Consider the following 23,990-nt stretch of genomic DNA (forward strand, 5'->3'; position numbering starts at 1 on the left):
AACAGCTCCTGACCATTTGCATTTCATAAAGTTTCCAAACTGTCTGATAGAATCTATTTATAGCTTTGAGGCATTTAATACAAGGGTTTCATTGCATAACACTGTCATAAAGGATTACTTTCCACAGATCAGCAGCTGATTGACCTTCATGATTAAGCTGCATTTGACAACAAAAGGCCCAAAAGCTGGCACACATTAGGGAAGCTTATAAGTGGATTAATATCATGTAGTTATTTCTGCTGGTCCACAGTGGGAACGTGACTTAGCAGGTAGGGAAAAGCCTTAACACTGCCAGCATTACAGCTTTCAATCCCACTGAGGCCAACCTATGGAAAGTGTATAACAAGTGTTTGCATTCAAAAGAAGGCGTTGACAAATTGTAACTTCTAATTGACAGTATTTTGTTTTGGTTTTTTTGCTCTTTACTGTAAATATGCTCAACTATTAAACCTGGGACCTTTGCATATCTGATGAATTACAGGTGGTTAACCTCATCATGTCCAAAATGCTTATCAACCAATCATATAAAAGACATAAGAGTAGACACACAGCTGGGTCTCTAGTAATCACATACAGTTGATGTTTAGAGTCTGTATCCATTTAGAATGTGTAAATATATCAGTTAAGATTGGAGCTTTTTGTAAAAGCAGATTTAGGTGGGTTGAACTTGTTAAAATCTTACCAAGACTTCAGCTCGGATATTAAGGTGTGTTCAGTTAGATCAAGTAAAATATCTGTCGATTAGGGCTGGGTAATTAACAGAAATAATCTGAAAATCGGTTTCCATCAATTTTCGGGGTTTTTTTCAGGGCAGAGTCACGTGATGACTTGTCCATTCAGCAACGGGGAAGCAGTGTCCGTAGGTTGGACACATTCAGTCTTTAGGGAAGAGGACACCCAACAAAACAATGTCAGATGTGTTAGAGAGAAGTTATTTTCTACTTTAAAACTAAAATATGTCATTTTCATTTCAAGCAATGCTTTAATATTTAATAATTAAACTGGACCATTTTAATAGTGTCATGTTAAGAAAACAAAAATCACTCTATAGCTTTACCACCACAGCCTGTTGACTTGTTGTATCCTCTTGATTTATGTGCTGGAGTTTGTAATGGTTAAACCCAGAATTGGTTCATCATGTGATCTGGCTGGTTTTGCTTGAGTATCATCCCAATCGGTAAAGTCTGCTTTCCAAATTCATCCAAATAATGGCAATGAAGTAAATGCTTTCATAATGGATGGAAAATGCTAAAGTTCTCTTCTTAAGTTGCACAATTTGTGCTACATAATCTGCAACGGGATCTGGGAAGCTTCATAACGCAGAAAAAAAGGAGAATGGAAAACACTGCTGCAACCTTGAACTAATGTCTGGAGAACTGCGAGTATACAGGTTCTATGAAGAAAGCATGCAGACTGACTGACAGCACATATACTGTCGTGTTGTTGGCAGTCAAATAAGGAATGTTGAAGGTGAAAGACAAAACATGGGTTGAAGAATAAAACAATTAATTTCCTCTCAAAAAGACTTTGCCACTTACTCTAAAAATCCGACATTTACAATAACACACACACACACACACACACACACACACACACACACACACACACACACACACACACACACACACACACACACACACACACACACACACACACACACACACACACACACACACACACACACACACACACACACACACACACACACACACACACACACACACACACACACACACACACACACACACACACACACACACACACAGTCCCCCACGCCAGATCTTGTCGCCCCAGGAAATGGGCTTCATACATCTTGTCTGACTGCAATAAAGCAGTGCCTAAGATTCTATTTCCAATAAACGTTGACTGATTGGAAAACTCATTCTAATATCAATTTCCATCTGGGCCCTTTAAAAGGCAATCAGCATAGCTTCATCTCGGTATATCATGGGCTCCTTGAGATGATGACACAGCAGCACTGGCTCTCTCCTTCTGCATAATGGCCTTCTCCTATCAAGGCATCTGCAATGAATAATACCACCCATGAATAGGCTATTTAGTCTGTGTTCGCACAGATAGGGGCCACTTCTCTGAATATTAATCCAGGGTTTTACACTTCGTATGGTTCTCTCAGGGCTGCACCATTTTTCACTCACTGGAGTAAGGCACTTAGTGTGATTTGGCACACTCATAGTTTCTCTACGCTTCCACAGAAGTGACGAGGGTGATTACCGATGGCTTCTAACTCAGTTGAAGCCACCCAACATCCACAAAACAATAATTCATTTTGAAGACTATGTAATTCTTTTTTTTTTTTTTTCTGATAAAAGTCACTGTATGTTCGCCTTGAAGAAACCGAAAGATTTGAGAGAAGACGACGTACCATCAGCAGAAAATCAACAATTTCATCATCACGGTGTTCTTTTTTTTTTTTAAGTCGTCTTAAAACTAGAGATGCCACCGTCACCAATAGAAATAAAGACGTTCAGTACACCAGTGCGTCAGGATCTTCCTCTAGCATGCATTCATGTAAGACTATGATTTATTAAGCGACCCTCAGTGCTAGTAGAGAATGTAATGATACACAAAACTCAGAAAATGACAGCAATCAGTGTTTCTACAAATTCTTTTTTTGTTTGTTTCTGTGTGTTACAGAGGGACCGGCTGATACTAAAATCTTTAGTATGGAAATCAGTGTTGTCCAGATAAAATTGGTATTGAAACATGGCCATATAAAAAAGGCAGGCAGTGTTTTTTACCCACCTTCCAGCCGCTGCCCGCCTCCCTGTAGTAGGGGAAGTTATCACAGATCCACTGGTAGATCTCGCTCAGAGTCATCTTCTTCTTTGGGGAGCTATTGATCGCAAACGTGATGAGGCTGGCGTAGCTGTACGGAGGCTTGCCGTCCTTGTGCTGCTGCACCTCCTCCTGGTCCAGCGTGGTGTTAGCATCCAGTAGGGCGCTCTTCTTGCCCATGCCTGGCCCATGGGCATTCTGGGCATCTGCCTTGCGGATGGCCGCCTGCATGGTCAGCTGAGGAAGCCAGTCCATGGAGGTGAGGCTGCTCTCCAGCTCCGACGTCATGGTGACGGCAGGCGGGGCAGGAGGGGTGGGGGGTGGGGAAAAGGTGGAGGCGGTGTTAGCTGCTGTTGGTGCTCTGCACCGGAAGGAGAGCGGACCAGGCGCGGAATAACAAGCGGGACGGATGACAGGTCGAGTTTGAAGTCTCTCTCAGCTCAAGACATCCGCTTCTGTAGGTCGACTCTGGAGAAACAGGAAAGAGAAAAGCTTTTATTAGTTAACTTGTCTTTGCTGCACAGAGCAACTACACATTGAAGAGGTAATATTATGCATATCAGCAGTAGAGCAGAGAACGAAAGGAAACTGAAGCGAAGAAGGAGCTCTAAACTGTTTGCCCTACATCAAAAACCAAGCGTCTCTGTAAAGTATGCATATATTTCCCTGCGCAGGAGATCACAATCCCACCACTTTCTCCACCACTTGCTGCTCTCAAAGCTGACTCATAGCTGGGACTCCATCTGCACATAGAGGGAGTAAATGCCAGGCAATTGTTTTCACAACTGCCAGCCAAATGGGGGAATGGCTCAGGAGGAATTCCGACTCTCTTGAGGGTAGTAAACCCCCTCCGCTTTCTTCCCTGCCTGCCAGCTTTCCTGCCTCCTCTCTCTCTCTCTCTCTCTCCCCCCACCACCCTCCCTCAAACGGAGCCTCTGCCGTAAACATGCCAGCCAGTGTCGTTTTGCAAAAAAAAAAAAAAATCCGTCCACGGCTGCTCTGTGAGAGTCGGCCATGCTACCCGGAGTGCCGCCCACAACAGCCTGCCCCTCTCCGTCCCTCTCGGCACACTGCCCTCCTGCTCTTAAAATAGAGGGGCACAGTAGAAAGGCCTAAAGTTACACACGTAGGTGAATTCAGGCATTTGTGGAGAAGAACACTGAGGAACACTCAAGAGGAAGAGAAGTCCGTAGCAAGCTGTGGTATTTTTCTCTTTAATAGGAATGCTTGCACGAGTGTGTGTTTGAGCATGTGTGGCTTCGAGCGTGCACTCACACCGTCAGCCTGGAAAGAGTCTTGAAAGTCCTCCATGGTTTATAAAAAAAAAAAAAAAAAAAAAAAAAAAAAAAAAAAACAGTCACTTGAAAGGACGACATGTGGAATCTTCCTCAATTATCTTTTACATTTGACCCAGTTGCTTCTTAACTGTGGTTCAAACTTGTATTTTACCTCAACAGAAATCAACATGTAATAACTTCCTCACTCTTTAGTGATTAGGAAAAAAAGGTTGTTTCAAAATAAAACATTTATAGAAGTTTGCTGTCAGAACCAGATGTAGCCGGAAAAGTAATGATTTCCTAAATTGGGCGATCTCCTTCGGCGTCAGTTGGCCATAAGCAGTTTGTGGTTGTCCCTTTCAATTGATCTCACACAGCAGCGGGTCAGCTGGTGCCCAGCAGCCAATTCAATATCTGCTCTCTGTGAAGACCGGCAGAGACAGATGATGAAGGCACATTTTCATACATCCAGACATAACACTTAAAATGGGATGAACCAAATTTGAGTTTGGGGAGATCATTAATGGGCTTTGGTTTGAAATCCTCCTTAGTTTACAACAAGGTATTTTAAACAAAACATATGGATCACAGTTTTTTGCTTTCATCAAAAGACATGCTTATTTTATTATTTTCACATTTTCAGTCTTAAATTTCTAAGTGATGCCGCACATCAAACACCCTGCGATTGTCAAAAGATGGAGAGCAACATTTGTGCTCACCTTTAATTCATGCCAGGAAGAACATTTTCAGAAAAAGATAACACCAAAAGTCTGAATCTGCTTCTCCAACATCTCCTACAGCAGACTCCACTACTGTTTTGTACATTTGTTCGTTTCAAACCAAATTCATACTTCCACTAAAGTGAGGACTATTAATCCACTAAGGGCTAAACCCAAAGCTGTGAGACGTCCAATAGCAACAACATTACAGCAGCATGTATAGCCAAATAGCAAAGCGGTGAGCTCAGAGGTGGACACAGTAAAGATGGGTTATGCTGTAAGGTGATGTGACAGAAAACAAGCTGCCCACAACTCTGCTCAATGAGAGGGAAAAACAACAACTAATGATTTCTCTTCAGCCAGTTTTTGATCCTTAATGATGGATTTCACTTTAACCTGTTTGGCTGTTAAAGAGAGTGTTGCTTGAGTTTCTTTTTTTATTTTATTCTTCTTTATTGAAATGCACTCCATGTTTGTTCACAGGTTGGAGTCCTTGATGAAAAGGCTTTGATGTAACACTGCAGTCATGAGCAGACTAAAAGATGAGTCCACTTGCTGTCTGCATACTGACACGCAGTCAGCCTACTGTTAGAGAGCGTGTCATCATCACCAGAAAGACAAACGAGGACATTTCTCCACCCTGTAATTGTAATTAAGGTGACTCACAAGCTGATAATGACGGTCCTTTTCCCCTTTGAAAGGCATCTTATTTTAATAAATCTACATATTCACTTAGAGGGCCTAAATACTTCATTAGAGTCCACCCTTTTAATTCCTGCTCCATGCTTATCAGGCAGAGATTTTTTAGCTAAGGTCACACCTTCAGAACGACTTCAACCTGTAGATCTGTACTCAGATCAGTTCAATACTTATCTTTTATTTTCATCCAAAACTCGGTTCATTACATGACCAACTTCAAATAGAAATTTGAAGCAATACAGCAGTAAATGGAGAAATATAGGTTTATAGGTATAGCAGGGTAACTCATGTTTCAATAAGATAGAACACTAAATGTATTGATTGTGTTGAAGGGATGCCCGACACGTACTAACCCTTCTCACTGAAACAGAGTAGACATAATTAGTTGTGATAGTAAGGGTGAATAAATGATTTAAAAAGGCCTGGATTGACCCCTGCTCGTCTAACTTCCGTGCTTGCAAGAACATCTTGATACTTCAGCCAGCAGCAGCACAGAGGCTTCTGTTAATGCAACAGAGGAGGCAGAAAGGGAAGGAAAGGGGCTCTCGACTTTCACCCCAAGAAAAGTCAGACAACTTTTCGAGGATCACAATCTCTCCTTCATCGATCTCGTCCACGGTGACACTTTTTCTTCTGCTGCTGAGAGAGTTACCGTCTGGTTTCATGGCTGTAAACACATTTCCTATTGAGACTATAAAATCCTTGAGACAAGGCAAAGAAAAGCAAAAGATGAAAGTCCACTGTCTGGTCTAATCGTCTTTAAGATGTCTCGAAAGCATGAACAGATTGTTGAGGAGAGTTCATCAAGAGATCTCTCTCTCATTAAAAGTCGAGGCATTGCTTCTCAAAAATCTCTCCCTCCCTCTGCTATAAATATAAACCAATAATAATACAGATCCAAAAAGTCAAAAAAAGGGGGGAATTTCTTACACAGAATTAAAATCACAGTGTTATGTTTTAAAAGTTGGAAAGAAAAGCTATTTCGGTGTTGTACAATTGTCAGAGAATTATCTTTAAAAAAGAAGCCGATAGACCGATACGGTGAGAGCAACAGCTAAATTCAGATCATGCCGCTGCATTTGACACAAACCATGAAGAGTTTGTGTCAGTCAGTGCGCTGATAGAAGCACGGGAGCAGAGCATAGCTATTGCTCAGGACACTCAAAAGCAAAAAAAAAAAAAAAAAAAAAAAAAGACGCTGATGCACTGCTGCAATAGAAACAATAAAACCAAAGATTAGTATTTCTTTCACACCTTTCTTCAGGACAGGCCGCGGGTTGCTTTGGGTCGTCAGCTGCACAGATAGAAACATCCGTGTCAAACACAGTGTACTGTAAACTAGTTCAAAGCCTAGAGGCAAACCATTCGCCTTATCTCTATATGTCAGTGATTGGTGGCTTTCATGTAAATGTTTCCATTCTCTCTGAGCCCCCACACTCAGCATGAATAAGGGCTGAAGCAGGCAGCAGAGACGAACAAACAGGCAGAGCCTTCTGGTGACGGCTGGAGGTGAGCTGACAGAGACAGAGGTTGATGAAAGGAGCTCCGCCTGCTACACGGAGATGTATGCCATTTGACCCTCTACGCTAATGATCCAGCTGCTACATAATCTGCCGGGCCATGTCCGTGTCTTAATTAGAGAACCTTTGGCTGTGGCAGGAATGATGAAGCACGACACAAGCAGGCAGTAAGGCGGCCCTCCTGCTGCCTTCATTACCCTTCCGGGGCTGTGGGACAGTCAGAGCGGGGGACAAGCCCCGGCGTGCTGCTGTGTCAGGGAGCACTGTCTGACTCTGAGTATGTTCACCAGTGAGTCTGTGGGTAGGAGGAGGAGAAGGAGGAGGAGAACTGAGGAAAGGCTAGAAGAAGAGCTATCAGGGGGCTTTGGAGCTGTAAGGGAGGCTGTGAAGGGCATCGTGATGCTGGCATCTGGCCTGGCAGCGAGCAGGAAAATGCAATAGAGTCTGCATTGAAGAAGACGGAGAGTTGAGGCACTATGATTACAAGCCCCGGGGAACCGAACTGCATTCCCATACACAAACCGAGCCACTTTGATCTGTCACAAGGAAAATAGGGTTCTGTCACTGTCACAGCCACACACAAAAAAAAGACTCTCTCTCTCTCTCGACTTTAATTTGTTTTTAGCACTGAGAATTTTTTCAAAAAGCTCCGAGGGAGAAATGGACGGTCAAATTCATTCTCTAATCAACGCTCAAAGTTTCTTTATCCTCCAGGGATTAATGGCAGATTTAGTTGTGAATGAGAAATTGAAAGGGTTTTTGAAACATCTTAATTTACCAAGTTCTTGACAGGACTTATCAACACTGCCGCCACCAACAGAGCATTGACAGCAAATCAGTGATTGTGTTTTGTGTCTCAGCTACTGAGTCTGAAGTGGCTCCATCAAACTGACAGCAGGCTTATTGTACATGTGCCAGGGCCTCTTTTTTTTTTCCTTCCCCCCCCCTTCCAGAGTCGGCAATGAGGCAACTAGCTGAGTAACAACCAGGGATTACTCCACACAACACAGCAGATTACGTCAACTTCATCATGTTATGCAAAGTGACTGAGAGTTCAGGCCGAAGCAACTGCGTCATAAAGTCTCTCCTGTACCCCATTCCCACTATTGCAAAATTAATGTGTGTACTCAGTAAACACTTGAAAATGCTACGTCCCAAAAAGCACTGCCCACCCAGGAAGAAGTTAATATTTTAAGCATTTTATTGTTAAAAACAAATGACAAAAACTGTCTTCAAAATGTGACACGAATACTATAACTACCTTTTTCCATTTTAGTTCTCATTTAGAAAGAACTGATGTTTCCTGAATGTGCACGCTCCTTTTTTTTTGCCTCAATTATTTCGATATTGTCGAACATAAAAAAATGTCTGAAACCTGCAAAGCCTCATTCCTAATTTGACTCATGTTTATGGTCGGACCAATTCAAAACATTAATTAGATCCTGGTTGAACTTGTATTTAACAGCAAAGTCTGCTTGATCAGACACATTATTTACATGTTTAACTTTATTATGTTACCAAATTAAAATGACAGCAATATGTTTTTTAAGATTGAGAATGGAGAAGGGTTAGTAATAAATAAGTTTATACTTTTTACTACTCCTTTTCCAACATGTTAAATTGTTTAAATATTTTGTTGATTATTTTATTATTATTATTTTGTTGTTATGTCTTCACATGTTTGAAATAAAACAATAAAATAAAAAAAGAAAACTTTTCACATGTGATCAGAGTGTTTGTGAATCAGTGTTTTAACATTAACTGGAAGAAGAATGACAGTGAGGTTTAAGGTGATCTCTGAGGGGTCAAATGTTCAATATGTTCATGTTTTTCTCTTAGTGAATATCTCCTGAGTAATCCTGTTAATAATACTAGAAGAAACACTTTTAAATCATTCGAGCTGTGCATTTAGTTTCTATTCTGACCTGAGACTATGTTTCAGATTCTTGACATTCATTATAAAAATAAGCTCTGATGTTGATTAGAAACCGATCCAGATCAGGTGTAAAGTGACCTGTATGTAAGAGGGATCAGTACAAAATGGGAAAGGTTCTTCCCTGAACCTTGCTACTGATAGCAAACACCTCAATTTGAGAGTTTTATATTCGAACTTAAAAAAATATCACTAAAAAAAACATTCCATTAAAAACAATGGGCATGAGCCTCACTGTTTTCATGAGGTTCAAGTACTGATAATGTTCTCCAGAATGCAGCATTAAAAAGGGATTGCTGTATTTTATTGCTGGTCTCTTTTTTTGTTGGCTGGTGTCAATATTTTGCATTCCTGCCGAGTCAACTTCCACACAGATCCTGCATTCTTTTGAAGATATCATTTACTTTAAACACAGAGAGAGGTCGGACGGCTCTGTTTTCACTAATGACAAAAAGGAATTTGATTGTCATTATAAAGTTACTGCACATCTTGATTTGTATTCTGTTGTAAATATTATCGCGTGTATTATTTGTGACTTCTCTGACCAGTTGTAACCTAAACAAAAAGTCAAGGAGAGACTTTCCTAAAGTCTCTGGTTTTAGAGTGAGAGCAGATGATTCAGTTAGTAAGTTAGTGTGTGTGTGTGTGTGTGTGTGTGTGTGTCTGATACTTTATGGTAATTGGAGTATCACATTCTATGAATATAGTATAACACTCATTACTATTCATATAAGGAACAGTCCTACAGTGATGCTGGTAAAATATCAGCTTCCCCTCTCCTGATTTCCACCAGGATGAAAGAACTCAATCAGAAAAGTGGAATGCAAGCGTCATAAGCAAATTAAACCTCAAACAAGCGCTTGATGACACAGCAGATCAGCCAAAGTTTCTCATAGAAAATGAAGAACAGTAGAAAGTAAAACTCTCAGTTGACTTTTAATGTTTCATGTAAACACATCTGACGACGCCAACAAATGTTCGTAATAGGTTCTTAAAAATGGGTTGATCTAAAGCACAGAATATGTTGTTCCTGCATTTTCACGGTACAGAATGCAAACCGTCTTTGTAATGATCCGACACCTGCTGAGGCAGCTAATCCATCTCTGTAAACATGCTTGATTTGCCTTTTCTCTAAAAAGGACTGTATAGTTGACATAGTGGACATTATTGGAAATCTCTGCTGTTCTGTTTTGAAACAATGAGATGAAGCATATGAAAATCAATGTGAAAAACACAAATACTATACTTCCAACCCAAAACAAAGATATAATCACTTGAAACGCCAATTCTACAGTCAATCAGCAGCATATTAAAACTTTAAATAAACATTTTAAAATAGGTCATCTCAAACCACGGGTTTTAGGATTTAAAAAAAAAACCAACCTGAATTCTTCTAAAATACAACCTTCACCCTAATGAGTACAGAATGGCGTAGTAATCTGAATACATGAGTACTTGCATTATCCTTATGTACAAGTACTCACACTCCATAATTACACGTTTTTTCCTGTTAAAAAACACCTCGGACACGGACCTCCCGTTGTTCTGCTGAGCTCACTGCACTGTGTCACTCATCAGCTGTCTTCAAATCCCAGTTGTGAATGAAATGACAAGTGATGGTAACATATGACTGGGTGGTAAGAGCTGTCCGTGAGCCTGTAGTAACAGTCGATTCAGCTGCTCTTTCCTCTCTTACAGCTGTTGTTCACCTTGATGTTGGCTTGCACTCAGGCTCGACAAACGCCAGCAGCTCGTGAAAGCTTTTCTCCTTCCACAAAACTTAATGGGAGCACATCAGTCACCATTAAAGTGGTATAGTTAATAGTTCATCTGGAAATAAGGTCAATCTCCTTTACTCTGGTTCCATCACAACCAAGCTAACAAATGATGCGTTTTGAGACCGCCTGTTGTCTGTCTGAGCTGCACACAAGGTCATTGTGGTTAAACATCAAACTATAATTTCTACGATATGCCAGTTCACAGCTACATATCTTGCACTACATGTTATCATCATCTTTTGTTTTTTGTTATGCGCGCTCGCCTTTCGACGTAACGTCTCCTTTGACAGTAACTATAGCTGCAGTGTGCACGTGTGTATGTGGAATAAGCCGAGGCTGTCGATGGAGGCCGACACCTCGGTGCACGGTTTAATATTTTCTTAGTGAGCATAGACCAGATCAGCCAGACCAGCCCAGAAAGTTTGACTGCACGTGTCTTAGCTAAGTTAAACTATAATAAGGCACGACCGGATGCACCAGGACTGAAACGTTACCTTAATATCAACGTCAACAACGCTTACTCGTACACGTGCGCAGTCGGCAGCGGCTCTAGGTGAAACAGAAGTACATCACACCTGCACATTAAACGTTGGGAGGTTATGGCACTTGTTTCAATATTCAAAGACTAAGTCCAAGTCTTCTCCTAAAAATAAAGAAATCCCATAAACAATGATGAGGTGTGTTGCCAGCAGGGAGAAGTTTTTCAGACCTGACACCCACAGGAAATGTCAGTGAAGGATAAGAAGCCTAAGTGAAGCAGACAGCGTGCACACTTAATGTTTTCATCTGTCATTCCTGTTTTATAATGTAGGGTCATAAACCTGTAAAAAAAGAAACCAGCCTTGGCATACACGAGTGTGTGCAGGACAAGAAATATGAAGGTTTAAAACGTTAAAAAAAAAAAAAAAAAAAAAATCAGATGCAGTGCATAAACAAAACTTGAAAGCCAAAGACTGACTTCTCCTCAAGGTTACTGTACTTTAATATTTTTGGGAATTACATATATTGTCTACTTTTTCAGACGGATAAGGAGAAAGATAGAAATATTTCCTCCTTTATAGGGCACATGCACAGAGATGCTGCTAATGCATCAGTGATTATGACTTAAAATCTCGTACTGTGCTATCTCAAGGTTCTTTTAAAAAATATGTTGATGCTTTAATAGAAGATCAAAAGTGGATATTCTTTCAAGAAGCATATGCTCACAAGCTTTCCTGGCATGCTGTGAACGACACTATTCACAATAAGTTAGGGATATTGTGAGGTCGTCAACCGACAAGGAGCACTCTGAAAGAGATGCTGTTCAGGCAGTACAGGTAGGGAAAAAATTAAAAATCGAGATTCTTTTTTTCAAAGATTTAAAATCAATTCTTAACAGCCAAATACAGCTTTATTTATTTTTTTGATTGGAGGAGATCCTGAAGTATGGCCTTTTTCAAAACAGACTTTGAATGATAGGATCAACGAATTCAGAATTGTATTGAAAATTGATTCTATATGAAATTGTGACGCTAAGAATTGAATTGTGAGACACCTAAAGATTTCCATCCCTAACAGGTAGGTAACTTTGTTATGACCATCAAGACCAATGCTGACCGATTTAATTTTTTATTTCATTTACAAATCGAAACCTCATTGAGATTAAAAATCTCATTTACATGAGTGTTCAGGCCAAGAGGGTCAGCAGCACGACACAAGTCATCAGTCAAAGCATTTACAACCGGAAACATCTTCTTACAACACCTTCATCTTCAATCAGGTGAGCCCGACCTTGTGCTGTGCTGGCTTAATGACAAATTCAAAATGTAAGGAGAACTGGAGGAGGCTAGTTTTAGCCATGTTACCATTTTGAGTTCATCATCATTAGTTGTGTTAAAAAGATAACAAGATAATCAACACCAGCTTAGAGGGTTCTGCTGGGGCAAAATGGAAAATTCTCAGATCGACCTGTGCACATGCCTGAAGGTCAAGTTAATTTAATTACCTATTATTATCTGCCATGTTTGTGAGCTATATGGTGACACTTCCCTGTTTGCTTTCTAGCTATTGTAAGTACTCTGTCGGAGGCAGCCTGATCTTTAATCGTCTACTGTGTAGTCCACCTTAGTTACAAAGCTCGCTGCAGGTGATTGGGCAGATTTGATAAAAGATACTTTTGTGTAACACGTCAAACATAATGGGACCCATATTGTGCTTTGTCTATATTTATTTCTACTTGCAGATACCAATGAAATAAAATGGCATTGTCAAATTGCGTTTCTCAAACGAATGGACACATGTGTAGAGCGTTTGCATTTTTAGCCTAATATGTTGTGTAGCTTGTTATGAGAGAGTGTGTCCTTTTCTCAAAAGGTGTCTATAAAATACAAAAACTAATGTATATTATTATATAACACTCTACTAAGACGAGCCTATTTTAATTTGTACCTACTACCTAGAAAACCTATCTGCCTACCTAGAACAACTTCCCCTCAAAAAGCCTCCGCATTACTGTCATCATTTCCTCTCTGAGAAAAGAGAGCTCACATTCACACTCCCACTTGCAGACACACGACTGTTTATAGGTACCAGACCAGTGCTCTCCTGCACTTATCTGCAATTTCCGCGATTAATCCCCTTTTGCAGAAGTCATGCATCCATCACGGGTAACACTCCAACAGCATGTGCCTGCTCAGATATACACAGAAACAAAATCATTAAGAACTGGGATGGCTGTATGCTACCTCTGAACTGAAGACGTGCTGACTTCTGAATTCAAAACAATGTTACTGATATTCAAACACATGCTGAATATTTACACAACTGATTGTTACATGAGGCCCAGACTTTAATGTGTATGGAGAGAGAGAGAGAGAGAGAGAGAGAGAGAGAGAGAGAGAGAGAGAGAGAGAGAGAGAGAGAGAGAGAGAGAGAGAGAGAGAGAGAGAGAGAGAGAGAGAGAGAGAGAGAGAGAGAGAGAGAGAGAGAGAGAGAGAGAGAGAGAGAGCTCTAATTATGACAAGATTCTTCCTGTAGTGTGATGGTAACTTGGCAAAAAGGCGGGGATTCGCCAAGCGTGCTCCCTCTGTTATGCCTGAAGATTTGGCACATGCACTCACAACAACAACAGTGATGTAACCTGGTAACAAGCCTTTGGCATCTTTACTCTCGACCGAAACCTTGGTCATACCTTCCATATCAACAGCTTTACATACGGCGTGGGAGAAGCCCTTGTTTTCGTAGAGATTGCAAAAGGGATAAACAGGGAGGGGTGGGAACTCAGCTCACCTGCCCGTCATTCAACAGGAGACTCCTCACTTCTTCCAGCCCTGCGGGCAAAGGACTTAGGGAGTTATTTTTGAGATCTCTAAAAATAAGATGACAATGTGTCTGAGTGCACGTGAGCTTAGCAATCACGCAGGAAACCGCCATAAGCCTCATCTTCATTAAAAAAACACAAGTAGGTAACGGCAATGCCAAGGCAACCGCTTTTAATGTCGTTCTTTTTTTTCTCAATTAAAGGCTTAATGGTTCAGCTGAATCCAGCCCCAGGAAGAAAGCATTAATAGCCCGGTCCTTACTTGCATTTTTAGGATGTGTCAATTATCACTTCAGCGCTCACGCGGGTGAGCACATTGTTCAGCCTTTTTGAGCCAACAGCTGAGCCGTGTGCCAATCGGGTCCTCCTTGCTTCTAATAAGATGTGCCAGTGTGCAAGACTGTCAGTGTTATAAGGGCTATGCTGTGTTAAAGTTGGCTTTTAAGATGCAGGCAAGCAGACCTCTCTGCTGTGCTCTTAAAAAAAAAAAAAAAAAAAAAAATGGTATACATGCTCTTTCTGTTCCCCCTAACCCCCTTGATCCCACTTCGCCTGTGGTTGAACAAATCAAGACCATAATTATTCTGCCAATCAATCAGGAGCGCAACTGTGGCTGTGGGGCAGTTAAACGCTGAGCAGACAGAGCTGTCAACAAAGCAAAAGCTAAACTCTGAGTTCCTTAAAGCTCACTGAACCTTAAAAAGGCAAGAGAGACACCTCTGTCTTATTAGTCAGTGTCAAACTAAAGCGAGGACCAATAAGAGCAGTAAAGAAAGCATCCAGCTGCTTTAGACATGCAGAGACAGACAGGCAGGCAGGCAGGCCGGCCGAGCAGGCCGAGGGACAGAGGATCAGAGCAGTGTAAGATGTGGGAGTTGGCTGTGGATCAACTGAGTTGCTTCGGGCAGTCTGGAGAGGCCACAAAGAAAGCAATGTGGTTTGTGACCCCTTGAATGCAGCCACACAAACCAAGAGAGCGATTTGAATGGATGGAGAAGTGTTTAATATCAGAGATATGAGAGGGATACTATCAGCAGCCAGACACTTTCCATGTTATTGTGGGTTTTGTGGGCTAGATGTATACTTAAAGACAAAGATGTCTAGATTGAAGGGTGCAAACACAAACACACATCTGCAGCTCGGTACAAAAAAAAAAAAAAAAAAAGTGCTAGATTCCAGTAATTGAATAAGCCTTTCCAGTGAATCAGAGCTGTGATCAGGGGGTGAGATGTCTCTCCGTCCCTAACAGCCTGCCTGGGAGGTGGCCTTTGTTTTGGAGGTGGCAGGGGTGCCCTGACACCAACCATGCGAACCCAATTACCTCGCTCCCACGGCCTGGGGCCCCGCATTAACACACTCCCCCTGGGAGATTGACTCCTTGCCAGCCTTCACAGCCTGCAAGATTCTACTGCTGAATCACAACCAGACCAAACCATGCTGGCAGGCTGAGCGTTTTGGTTGCAATCTTGAGGGCCTATCCTCTATCCTAGCGTACGGCTGTTCTAGTTCAAGTTCAACATTGATGTTAAGTAATGAGCCGGTCTCTGGTGAGCCGGTCCACTTGCTTGGAAAATACAAGCTTGCCATCATCTAAAACATGAGTTTGATATTTAAATAGGTTCATCATTTGTTTTTCTAGTTTTTAATACAACTTAGCTAAAGACAAGTCTGATGAATATTACAAAGAACACATTGTCTGGTTTCATTCTGTTGGTAGAGGATGCTTGCCAGTAAAAAGAGGCATACAGTTCTTGTGGCACTGGTCGCAGTTTTGACTCCCAGTCCTGACACCCATGTCACCCCCCTCTCTCTCTTTTCCAGCATTTCCTATTAGCACCCCTCCACCCCCCATAAAAAAAGCAAAAAGTGTCATAAAGCTTCCATGTATGCTATATAAATGAATAGTAATTCAAATTAATAATTAATTATTTAATAAATAAAGCTCATATTTGTATGTCTCGAAATGTTACTCCGATATAAAAAATCACATCGTTCAATGATGCGACAACCATTTATGATTTGCATTTCGAAGCAGAAGAAGAAACCATGATAGAATTTAGCCATGTGTGATTTAAAAGAATTACCTGGGTGGGCAATGCATGTTCTGCGAGTGCTACACAGAGCTGGAACCAGGTCATGAATTTCAAATTGAGACAGAGAAGCTCTGAAGCACTGAGCTGGGAGGAGAAGCCGTTACACATCAGTTACACTGACACAGAATGCACTATTTCAAAACGCAGAAAGGTCATAGTGAAAACACATAAGTAGAGGAAATAAGTAGGTGTGCTGTTTGTTGGATGTTCTGCTCACGTTTAGCCTAAATATCATCTTTATTTAGGATGGCGATAGAGCTGGAGTTATAATTGAAACCATTTTGGTTTTTAATCAATATTCAATCTCTCAGAAATAATTAACAGCATATTAAAGAGTTTACTGCCTGACAGAGCTGGATGCCGCAACATCATTAAGCTGTTGAAGCGCTGCTCTTTGACTCCTCGCTGGCGTGCTGCATCTCTGTGCATGCTCCTTAAAATGCTGCAGGAGTGGTACACTGTACCTGCAGATAATAACACAGCCCAGTGACAACACGCAGGCAGGGCGTACACTTTCTCACTCTCTCCGAGACACGGCTTTTAACGTCACTCATAAACAACTCCAGCTACATGAGCGCACACGTTTGTGACAAATCCAAGGCTCGTAATGGTGTAGCCAATGCATAAGTTTCACAGGAAATGGCAGCGATTTATGATCAAGGTTTCAATACTGCTAAGAGGTGTCCACCTGCCGGAGCTTGGATGGGACGTTGCACAACAACACAGAAGAAGAATGAAAGTCGATTTGTTTTTGTTTTTTTCTTGGAACTCTGACATCAGTGACACATGCAGATGATAAGAGCTCCTGGGTTGTTGTAAAATAAAATGCTATATTGGCCAGTAGTAATTATTCCAGTCAATCGATAACATCATTTACAAGCCCCCTCACAAATCTGACTTACATCTTCTTCTTAGAAACAGTAGCCTACACTGCATCCAGAAATATGGCTGCACATCAGCAACTAATCATTTATTTAGAGAATAGAAAAAGACCGATGTCAGGTCCATTATCGAGTCACGAAACTACAGTGCTAGTCTCGATTTTAACTTGAGTCAAAGCTAATATGTCAGCAAACGGTGCTGTCTCATCCAACGTTTTCAGGAGGAATTTGATCATTTAACTCTAATTAAAGATTAGATCATTGAAGGAGAAAAGAAAAGAAAGTTAAAACACTTCGGTGTGTATGGAGTCGGGCCTTACAACAAAGGCACCAATGATACGTCATCCGTTTAAAGTAATTGGTATGCATTGGTATAAGAATTAAAAATATTTATATTGTTACACTGGTACTTAAGGGTTTTTTGTGCAGAAACCGGAAATGCTATTGTTAATAGTAGATACCATTGTTCACCATAGCATGAATACCATTACAAACTGCATAATTCTGTGTATAATAAGAAAAACAAGCTGGTCTATCATTTACATGATGATCACCAAAAACCGGAGAATAAGTGCTGTCATTGTTTAGGACACAAACAGTCAAAGCTGGTGGAGCAGGATACGGCAGAAAGCCCTCAAATCAGCCTTTGAATTCAAACCAGCACCCGTCTTGTGTCATCAGGAATTGTCTGTGTTTATACAAGCGTATAAATTCCTTGGGCCTCCTCCAGCTGACTTCTATGGTAATTTCAGGGCAAAGTGTTTGTTTTTTTGGTTTTTTTTGTCTACTGCTGATTAAGAAGAGGGAAGTAGAGTAAAACATGAGACAGAGGCCATGTACAGCGATGTATGTATGACACGCCAGGAGTCTGCTTCTCATGTGGAACGAACAGCTGTCGGTGTCAGTACCTGTTCTTTTCAGCCTACTCCGTTGCCCTTTCCAGATCATTTCAATTAATTTGGTTTCCTGGAGACCATGTTGCTGTTTATCTGGGTTTGAATAAAGGGGGGGGGGGGGGGGGGGGTGAGGTAGCAGTAGTCATTGTTGGTTTAAGCTCTGCAGTCAAAATACCTCTTGGCAAAAAAAAGGTTTCATCAGTGTGTGGTTACTACCTTACAAGAGCCACAATAGGTCATCACAAAACCTGAGGATTTACCGCAAGAAGTACCAGACACGTGAGTAAGGGCAGCAGTTGAAACGTGGTTCTCTGTTGAAATGGCAAATAAGACAAATTATGAGTGATGAGTTCTCCGGTGAGGACGTTTGTTTCTTACATCAGGGTTAAAATTCAAATATGATCTTGATCACAGTTTACCAATATTTAGAAAAGCTATTTAAGATGTTGAAGAATAGTATTTCTATCATCAACGAAAAAGTATATAAAGATAATATTGCAGATTACAAGTTGTAGTTGTCTGAAAATGGCAAAAAAAAATAATATAAAGAGACTGTTTTTTTTGTTTTGTTTTTTTGTTTTTAGAAAAAAGGCAGAATCCAAATTCAATTGTGTTCAATTACTGTAGTTTAGAAAAGCGAGTGTTACATTCTCATGTATACGAGGCGCTCCGACCACAGAGACTTTGACATTTTATCTTAAAAAATGTGAATGTTAAAACAGTTGGCAATTATTTTTCTGTCAATCAAAAATACACGCTGAATCATTTGATTGTTCCTTCTTTAAGTACAGCTGGAGTACAGAATGCAAAATGCCAGGGACTATCTCCTTGAACATCAATACTCGCTTCAGTGTGAACAAGCAGTGAACAGGCTGCCGTCTGAGAGCAGCAGGAGGAGACTCTGCTCTGCTGTTGTGAAATTGGCTGTGGTGTTTCCAATGGGGAACTCTAATTTCAGAGGAGGAAGGTGAATAAGCTGTGTGGGCAGATGACATTTTATTCTGTACCCGAGTATTATATTGGGTATTATGTGTAAACAGCCCATTCCAAACTTGTGAAGAAAAAAAAGCGGGAAAACAAAAACATGTGTTTTGATTTGGGCTGCAACCTTGCTAGGTCACTTCTGCAATTAACTTTTAAATCAAGCAAATAGTCCCCACGACGATAATCAGTTAAACAAAGAAAAGTCCAAACGAGTGATTTAGGAACATAATGTATGGCAGCTCTACAAAATAAAGTACCCTGTAATCTGACATATTTTCACCTGCAGTTCTCGTCAATCCAATGACTTTTTAAAAAGGCACTCAGGCATTTTATCTGCACATCCACCACAGGAACCACCGGCTTCCTGAATTCCCCTAAGACCTGGCTCACATGGTCCTACTTTCTTCAAGAAGTCAGAAAACAATCAGAGTGGACTGTGATGTTCGACACGCTTCCCCATTCAAACCAGAGTCTGTACTGTACACTGTACACAAGCTGTGTACAAAATGCATTCTCCATTTCTGCCCGTCCTTTCATCAGATGTAACACCACTGCGGTAGAAGAACAAAAAATAAAAAAATAAAAAAATAAATAAATAGCACAGAAACACCATGCAGTCATCTCAGACAGAGCTTTAAAATCCATTCTCAGCCTATTTGCCTAATCTTGTTGGTTCTTGAAATATGCACTGAAGGATTGTGAGTTAGACCCTTGCTTCTAGAGCCTCACAATGATAGTTTCAATGTTTATCAAGGTAAAAAAAAAAAAGCCCCATTACTATGCCCCCATGAATGGTTAAAGACCCCATGACATATTGTGGGTTTCAGCTAATCTTGAGAGGCTGTTAACCTCCTATCGATCTGCACACCTCATCAAAAGTCTTGAGTGCTTTACATTATTGGATGGAGACTGAAGCCAAAGCGTTCCAGCATTGACTTTGGGATTTAATTCTTTATGAGTGAATAAAATCACATTGGCACAGGTTTTGGACAACCCAGCACAGACTGATGGAGGTTTAGTCTGTGCTAACACTTCACTTCGAAAGTCACAGACTGAGCTGGGCAGGTAAAATACTCGATACACGCACAGCACTGTATTAACCCCTGTCTTCATAAATCACTTTCTTCCTTCAAATGAAGCTTGAGACTACTGCTGTGGTCTATTAGACAACATCTTGTCATTCAACATGTTTTGTAGCTGTAATGATTTACCAGGCGAGGTCTTTTTAGTATATTGTAAATCTACAAACCTCAGAATCAATAACAAGCCTTTAAGGATGTTAAACTTCCAGCCGAATCCTTACAAAAGCCTCATTACATTTGCCAACACGATGATGACTTTGGGTTTTTTTTGTTTTGTTTTGTTTTTCTCACGCCACGTCTAGCTGGTGTAAAAGATAAGGCTAATTAACGTGGAGCCATTTGCATCTTTACCTCGATGTTTCCACAGCGAAGGGAGCAGCCGCAGCGGGCTAATGAATGTTTGATTTGAGAGGGATGACTTCCTGTCACTTCCAACGCTCCTGACATAACCCTCTCCTAACTGTCTGCGTCGCACCTTTTTTCCCTCCACCTTTCCTTTCTCCACTTTAAATTCCTGAGTTCACCCCCCCATCCCCCCCGCACACACACACACACACACTAACACCACCACAACAACCACACAGGCTGCGCTCATTACAGCGGATTTGCATGTCTGCTCCAGAGCAGTATGAGGAGAGATGAAACAGAACTCCCAGTGGCTGCATCTGCAGAGCTTCACTCATCTGACAGAAAGAGCTCCACCTTGGGCCCCAGACACAGCCAGCAAACAAATGCAAGCTTCTTAAACAGGCCATACACACACACACACACACACACACACACACACACACACACACACACACAGACATACACCTACACACACAGACAGAATGTACACTGCACACTCGGGTTGCATTAAATTATAAAATCGGTTACAAAGAAAGTGTAATCTGGAATCATTTTGTAGTCTATAGTTTTTAAAATATGATGTTAAAAAAAAAGACAACAGTCAGACACCGATACAATATTAAAAGATCCGGTTTACTTTCAGAATAACACACTCCGCTTTGATGATTAAGAAAGATAAGCATATGTATGTTTGTTAATGTGTTGAGTTTAAGACCACATAAATTGTTTAATCTCGCGCTGTCACAAGTGAATCTGTTCAATTACATCTCTGCTCTCGGACGGTGGGTGAGGACGGACGACGGTGCACGGAGCTGTCACGCACCAGAGTGAACACAATGTTTTCCATGCTGCTCCATGTCTCCTGTTGCTAATATAGTAATGCTGCCTGCATAGGTTCCAACGTTCATCACAACTGTATTCAATCACAGCAACAACAACAAAAAAAACTACAGAACTATTACTCGACTAATCCCTTTAACAATGAGACTGTTATCCATTAGTGAACATTTTACATTTCTGCACCCCTAGCGCACACTATTCAGTTTAAATATATGTATATTATGCAGGAAATAAATTGAAAGAAAAGATGTCTACCTTTGCAGCACATTGCTCCCCTGCCTGCACATTAACCAAGTCCAAATCAAGACTGTTCAGTGGAGGAGAGTTATGTTACTGTGCCATCAGTCTCCATTCACACTGACAGATCACACGCCTAATGACAGATGACCATATTTTTTGCCTATTTAATGGCCAAATAAATCCCATATTTTTAAGCCTCTTCAGACAGTTATGGCCAAAAATCCCAGAGCAGTGAGCACATTCCTTTATTATCACACTGACTAGATCCTCAAACCATACCAACAAAACCTGTCCTATAATTTCCTGTTAAATACTTGAAAGCCTTTTTCAGTGTTTAAATGAGTTGATCTATCAGAAGTAGATGAACAGTTCATCTATTGATACTTGCTTTTACTTAGTGGTAATGCCATAATGATAATAATAATAATAATAGTCTTTAATGTAGCTTTTTTGGGTTTTGTCTTTAAAATCTGTAAACTTTGTATACAAGTTACTATTAGTTCATAACTAAACATACTAAACAGGAGTATTGCGTCTAGCAAGTCCAGATTGGATGCGGGCATGTGCCAAAGGAGCCACAGGTCAGATTTGAATTTGGGCTGCTCACTTTAAGTCTGTAGCCTCTGTACATGGTCAGTAGGTCACTGGTGCAACTTTGAAAAGTGCCACAGTTTTCAAAGTTAAAACTGAGTTTGTACATTTAGTTTGAAGAGGTGTTACTCTGTTTCACAAGTCCAAAATTTACCATGAATACAAATAGTTTGTCAGCATCTTTGGTCAGCGGTGAGTAATTGTCAAGACAAAAAAAGCAATGAAACCACAGAAGGGGGGGGGGGGGGGGTATGGTCCACTTCAAATGATTTGCTTGTATTCACGATTACTCTCTCAGTGAAAGCAAAGCCTCATACGCTATGTGCTATGAGTCACTGTGAACAGGAAAGGCAGACAGATATGAAGCAAACAAGCTCCTGACCTGTATTGTTCCACACTGATTAAGGAGCTCACTTTAGTAAGAACCGCTCAAATGCCTAATGACGTTTTTTGATAACATGTTCCATCCTTTCAATTTGGATATCATCTATTAAAGCAAAACAGTAAAATATGCCAGTGTAACAGTTTAAAATGCAACTATTGCATCATATTGACATGGAAAATCCTCCTCAGCCCACTATGACTCAAAAGTCTGAGGGCCTGAGCAGATAAAAAAAAAAGTGAAACTTGGAGATCATTTTTTTAAAAAGACTTTCAGATCCACTTTCTACTAAACGTTGCATTTTGAGAGAGAATAGAAAAATGTATAGCTAATGGTAAGTTACTTCATTGTTAAGGTATTTAATATAAGGTATTAAAAACAAATTTACTGAAATGTTGAAAATGATTTTTATAACAAAAAACAGGCGAGGCATCAACAAAGTAGCGCGTTTGTTTTTGGAAATGGTTGAGACAACTGTGGAATCACGTGACCTCAAAAAGTGTTTTAACGAGTGGTGCAACAGACCACATTCGTTCAGGTCATCCCTCACAGTTCAGGTCACATTTGATCCACAGAGAAAATGAATAATAGTTCAATAAACTGACTGCTGCTAAATCCCTCAGTCAAAGTCTCAGTGAAAAGACAGCTTATAGGTTAGTGTGTTTAGTCACCATGGAGACGCACTGGGGAGATTTAAGACAATTCAGATTCAATATTTCTGCTGTGTGGATGATCATTTGGGAAAAAAAGGTCATAAAAGGTGGATATTTTTTAATGTGTGAGGATACTTTGTATCAAACCTAAATTCCACTTCAACTTTTCTCCATAAACGTTCAACGCGTCTGCAGTTATCATGCAAGTATCAGCTGGTGGATGTGTTAGAAATCATTTAGAAACGTAACATCAGTAAACTTACATTCTGGACTGGTAACTCCAGTCCAGAATGGTTTTAATAGTTAGTTAAGGGTGGTAACTAATGCTGTTATTGAAATGATTCAGCTTTTTATACAGACTGTTGTACTCTGATTTTTTTAAAGTCCTCTTTAAATAAAAAGAGGTCATGTTTATGCAACTGCTTGTTTTATCATTATTGGAATTTCAGCAGTGTGTATAGTGAAGAACATAGAGGATAAGAAGCATGGAGAAGCATTTTGATTGTGTGTGCTGTTAAAACTCAGTTTGAGTCATAGCTTGCCGAGGAGTAGATACATTAAAAAAATATATTCATTTTGGCTGATCTGAAAAAATTGTTGAATTGGGAAAGAAGAAAAAAAGGTTGATTCTATCTGAATTGTGAGACTTGTAATGTTGCACTGCCATCCAGTTTTAACTGAAAGTCTTTTTGGAAATGGTTGTATTGTCTCAAATTGAAGGTGGTGACGGTTGTGGTTAGGACGGTGTTGACGTCAAAAAGAAACCTGCTGCCACCACAACATCCAGCGTGTCGACAACCAAACATGAAAAAACCTATAACTCAAAAAGAACCAAACGAGTCAGTCCTTTTTTTGGATTATTCTGAAATGTTACAAACTTCAGAAGTCTCATTTTCTTAAAAGCAGTGCATATTTATTTATCCATTGTTCCTAATGAATGCTACGACATAACCCTTTTGTACGACTGTATGATTATGGCT

General features: G+C 40.5%; 1 protein-coding gene across 1 annotated transcript in view; it reads right to left on the minus strand.

The window, feature by feature from the left end:
• Nucleotides 1-23,990, minus strand: part of foxj3 (forkhead box J3) — a 75,136-nt gene that overhangs the window by 41,569 nt on the left and 9,577 nt on the right. Inside the window, exon 2 of the mRNA XM_079341440.1 lies at nt 2,764-3,264. Coding sequence (XP_079197566.1) covers nt 2,764-3,084 — 321 coding nt within the window. The 5' untranslated portion in view covers nt 3,085-3,264. The remainder of the gene's footprint in view (nt 1-2,763; nt 3,265-23,990) is intronic.

Source organism: Symphodus melops, assembly GCF_947650265.1.
Source record: "Symphodus melops genome assembly, chromosome: 4".
In the NCBI taxonomy this organism is placed as follows: domain Eukaryota; kingdom Metazoa; phylum Chordata; class Actinopteri; order Labriformes; family Labridae; genus Symphodus; species Symphodus melops.